At 33.0% G+C, this 5,276-nt stretch overlaps 1 protein-coding gene across 1 annotated transcript; it reads right to left on the reverse strand.

The window, feature by feature from the left end:
* Positions 1-207: 207 nt before the first annotated feature.
* Positions 208-2,655, reverse strand: LOC110736941 (protein FANTASTIC FOUR 1-like). The gene has a single exon (XM_021917279.1). The coding sequence runs from the start codon at positions 1,456-1,458 to the stop codon at positions 601-603; it is 858 nt and encodes a 285-aa protein (XP_021772971.1). The 5' UTR covers positions 1,459-2,655; the 3' UTR covers positions 208-600.
* Between the last annotated feature and the right edge of the window lie 2,621 nt (positions 2,656-5,276).

Consider the following 5,276-nt stretch of genomic DNA (forward strand, 5'->3'; position numbering starts at 1 on the left):
TGCAAGCAAGTAATAATCATGCCATTTAACTAATTAGTTGAGTTTTCGACTAAACCCTAAACAATCAATAACCTACACTGTGAATTTTCTAGCTACCATCTTCTACAAAACTCATTTAAGTCCTCTCTAGTCCCTAACATGTATCTTCATGAATGATATACGAGCTTAATGTCAAGATAAACTACGCGAACTAAAGCACACAAAAAATATCAAAAAAAAAGTCATGTATTCTTGTTATTAATGCTATGGAACAACACCATGTTAATGCAGCCCTAACATAGCAATTTCTCCACCCAAAAGTCACCGTCAAAGCACAAGTTACAGCTTCACGTACTTTATTAGAGACGGAGTAAAAAAAAAAATCAATGTCATGGATAAATCAAGCAAATATTCGACCGTTGAAAGCACTCCAACATTAACCGCCAAAACAAGCAGTCAAAAACGCGTCATCCACCCCCACCAACTGCCTCTTCAGGCTCCACCACCCGACCCGATAATTTTTTTAGGGTAAAAATTAAAAAATTAAAACAAAAACAAAAATCCCCTTACTTCTTCTGATCTAAATCCTGCAACACCACCCAACAACAACAACAACAACAATCAAATGGTTGTCACACATCTATGCTGTTGTGGACCCCACACATGATGCATCACCCGTTGTTGATAACACCGCCGTATTCCTCCCGCAGCCGCCGTCGCTGGCACCCTCCTCCACTCTCTCTCCTCCTCCGCCGCCGCCGCCGTCTCCGCCTCCGCTTCATCATCCGACAATTCAGCCGTCTCCTCTTCTTCGTTTTCCACTTCTTCGGTATCATCTCCGTCATCTTCCTCATCATCGGAAACACCTGCGCTTTTGACGAGATGCATCCTCAACCGTCCATTATCACGCGTTGCGCAAAGAATTTCCGGGTGTTCAATCATAACCCCAATAATCTCCAATCTCCCTTCATTTCTCACCGATTTCAACACGAAGTTTCTCCTCCCATTTTCACTCAACGACGTCAATGGCGGCGGAAACTTCCTCTCCTCCCACCTCTTCCCCACCCCCCTCTCTCTCCTCCTCGAAAAATGCCCTTCCGATGAAGACGAAGAAGACGATTCTCCGTCGTAATTCCTACAACAATTCCGACCCAGATCGTCGAAACTCGATATCATCTCATCGGAACTCTCAAACCCGATACTCTCCGTACACGACATCAGGTCTATATGAGCGGAATTACCCTTATCTCCGGCGGCGGAAACCGCCGGAGACCCGGCGATAGCTTCGATGGGTTTAAGGGGATTATTGTGATTATCAACGGCAAGGGTGAAATTACACGGTGTTTGGGAAGGTGGAAGAAGAGAAGAACAACCACCAAGTGTTTGATGAAATGCTTGAGAGAAGTGGTCTTCCTCCAAGGAAGGAGGAGGAAGGCCAAAGAATGAGTTCACACTATTATTCCTGCAAATGCTCGTCATCTCTTATATTTTGTGCTTTTATTTTTACTCGTATTTTTTTTCTCTCTTTTAATTTTTTTTTTTTAAATAAAACCCTTTAGGTCTATTTATTTTCTCATTTTTTGAATTGGGAAATGTTGGTTTTTTTTCAGGTAATTTTTTTATTTATTTTGGGAAGGGTGTGGTTGCTATAAATACGAAGGAAATAAGATGGAAGTAGATGGGGGATATGAGCTGGTAGTGAAGGTGATCCTACGTGGGTCCCTCTGTACTTTTTCGTTTTGTTTTATAATCAGACGGACTTATAATAACTTATTATAATATACGGAATATTTTAAAGAAAGAAATTGATTTAACGTTTAAATATTGTAAATCTATTTCGCATAAGAATCATCGTTTTTTGGGTGGGGTGTGAGAAATGTAGATGAGGATGGTTTTGCTGTGGGTAAGCTCAAATTTGCTATCTTCAAGGTGAGAACACAAGTCTAAAACCTGTGTAAAAAAGAAGCCGTTAGAAAAGGAAAAAAAAAAATGAAAGTTTCAAAATCTATGTTTTTTTTATGGGGATTAATTTTTGGTTGATTTTAAGGTGGTTTTTGGGAACACACAAGTTATAATGAAACGTAAATAATAAAAATAAAAATTAAATGCAAACGTAATTTATGGTAATGTTACTAATGTAGACAGGTCAAGCACAGCTACATGAATTAATCCTCTAGCAAAGGAAGAATATATAGAATATGTAAAATAAAAAAAATTTAAAATTTTTCACATTGAGTAAAAAAAAAAAAAAAATATGACGAATTAATCCCTATAATTTTGACTAAATAATCCCTATAACACTAACGAAATAACCTATAATAACTGGTTATACAGTATGACCAGCCATATATAAGAATTTGAGAAAAAAGAATATATAAAAGTATTGGAAAATAAAAAAACATTTATTCAAAAAAAAATAAAAAAATAAAAAAATAAGTACTCGAAGTATATAGTCATGGGCATTTTTTGGCAACATTAAGTTTGACTATATAGGGAAATTGTACTTTGTGTACTGTGAATTATCATCCGTAGGTGTGTACTTGTTTTATCCTTTGAGAATCCTTGGGACTTATCACCAAATTAAAGTGGATATTTATTGAAATAATCGGACATTCAGTTTTGTTTTGACCATTTTAATCTCGTGAAATTTTAATCTCCTGAAATTAAAGTAATAACCCCGTATTCTTTTCCTAATTTTGCTATGCTCTCAATCAATTTTATTTTATTTGTCATTTAAAAAAGATTTATGTGGTATATTACTAATCTAAGGTTATATAGTGTTCAACTTATTTAAAGGAATAATTAGGTTTTTTTAGAAAATATCGAATTAGATTAGACCATATATAATACGAGTATCTTTTTATTTTCTGGTTGCTTATCTTCAAATTTATTAAAATTTAAATTTTATAAGAATTTCGTAGTAGAAAAAACTCATTAATAAAAATCTAACGGCATCAAAAAAAAAAAAAAAAAATCACCTTAGATCAAAATTGAAATAATTTGGATTTGAGATAAAATAATGTGAATTAAACATAGCCTAAATATGAGTATAGGATAATAGATTGATATTCATTTAAGATTTACCATTGTCATATTTCAACCTTTTTGTGAATGAAATGAATATGTTTATGATCTATTGAGATATTAATGTATATTGTGATATGATATTATGAGAATAATATCATATGAGATATTATTGTGAAAAATATATGTGAACTATTGTGATAGATTTAGTTAATTAATTAAGATATTTAAGAATTTTTGTGTTAGATAATTCTATTGTCTACATATATTATATTGTGATAATTAGTTTATACTTTTAGGTCGTCATTATCTGTTGCCAAACGTGATCAATGATCTTTGGACTAGTTAAATAGTGCAAAGCCTAATAGAATGGTTTTTACAATAAATGTCACACTTTGTGGTGAAAGACCCATTAGTGGGCCCTTCATAGGGTGACGTACTGACGTCTATATGGAGATCGAAGAGTAGAGAGTTTGGGCTTGGTTTGGACTAATTATATATAGATACATAATTACATTTGACTAGGTTAATCATTTGATTAATCCCAAGCAATCAAGAAACACAAACCCTAATTTCTCTCTCATGCACCCCTCCATCGTGTGATGTGTGTATGGTGTTCGTGGTGGCCGGTTTCTCCCTCCTCTCCGTTCGTAGAAGGTTGTTCGAATGTGTTCGTGCCCAACCAAATAACATTAGCGCAAAGGTTCAATCCTAGCCTGTGGACTGGGTAGAGGAGCAACACTTGGGGCTCTTATTCTCCCTCAATTCATAGTCAATCATACGTGGAAATCACACATGAAAGGTATGAATAATGTGATTTTTTATGTGTTATGCATGTTGATCCTAAGTAGGTGCGAACAAATTTGATTCGTGAAATTCTACAATATAGTATCTAAGTTCCTACAAAGCTTATCTTATTCGAACTTATTAGCTCTTATATGAACTCTTTCTCAAAAATAAGTGAAAAAATGGTTCCAAATAATAGACTTAATCAAATATCCTTATTCCAATAAAATGAAAATCTTCGCTCTTCGACTTGACTGGCTGATTAGGCAAAGACGTGTTAGGTTGTTTAGCTAATTCTCAAATAAGCTTGCCATGCCACGTAAGATTTTAAGCTAATTTTTTGTGTAGCTATTTTGTGCCCCAATGGTTAGCTAATAGCTTGCTATTTAAATGAGCTTAACTTTCTCAATTATCTTTTAAAGTTTAATTATATTAGTATATTAATCTCTAAAATTTTAGAAACTTTTTTCTCAAGCAAATTAGCTTGGCCAAACTAATTGTATTTTTTAGCTTCAATGGTCAAGCTAATAGCTAGAGACTTTTGGAAATTGCAAGCAAGTCTCTAGCTACAACCATTGGACCTGCTCTTATAAAGCTAGAGACAAACTTATAAAACTACAACCATTGGAGTTGCTCTTATAAAGCAAGTACTAAAATGTTCTATTGAGGCCTGTTTTTGTGCAACTTATATAGACTCAATAAGCTTTGAAAATTATGAGTGTGAATAAGCTTTAACACAGACAAATATTTTACATCATTTGAACTTATTTTAATTTCTTTTACATTATTTGAATTTATTTTTTCTAAAATAAGATCAAACAAATAGATTATGTTTTTAAGAGATTAAAAAAAAAAAAAAAAAAAAAGCCTTTATCTATTATGGAGTATATGAGTAACTATGTTTTTTCATGGAGGTAATCTAATTTTGTCCATTAAAGTAACCCCATTGTATTATACAAGCTACATCAATTACTTAAAAACAATGCAATCTTACTTGTTTATTGGATTATCCCCTTTTTATGTTTTAACTATTAATAGAATTTGTTCAAAAAAAAAATAAAAAATATTAATAGAATAATTCTACATACTTGTTTATAAAAGTAACCCCATTTTTCCATTGCTTTAACATCTCATTCAACAAGGTAACTTGATCATCCTAGTAACTCCAATTGCTTAATTAAATGTTTATAATCATTATATGTGAAGTGATCACATTATCAACTAATGGCGTGACTGGCCACATATAAGGATGAACGAATTAAAATAGAAACTTGAAAAATACTTTGTTTTTGAGTACTAGTAAATGGGGTATTAATTTTGTCACAAATTTCAAAAATTCAACACTACAAGTATATTATTTTTTGGGGAATACGAGTATTTAATACGAAGTGTATATGAAGAATAAATGGTCCAAGATGGGAGCAAAATCCCATTAGTGGGTTTTCCAATTCCATTGGTGGATTACGGGGACTGCAAATAAAAGATTA

The sequence above is a fragment of the Chenopodium quinoa genome, unplaced genomic scaffold (genome assembly GCF_001683475.1).
Source record: "Chenopodium quinoa cultivar QQ74 unplaced genomic scaffold, ASM168347v1, whole genome shotgun sequence".
Classification (NCBI taxonomy): Eukaryota; Viridiplantae; Streptophyta; class Magnoliopsida; order Caryophyllales; family Amaranthaceae; genus Chenopodium; species Chenopodium quinoa.

What these genes read in the sequence shown, in the direction of transcription:
- LOC110736941 (XM_021917279.1), bottom strand. Translation starts at nt 1,458, where the DNA reads ATGACGAGCATTTGCAGGAATAATAGTGTGAACTCATTCTTTGGCCTT.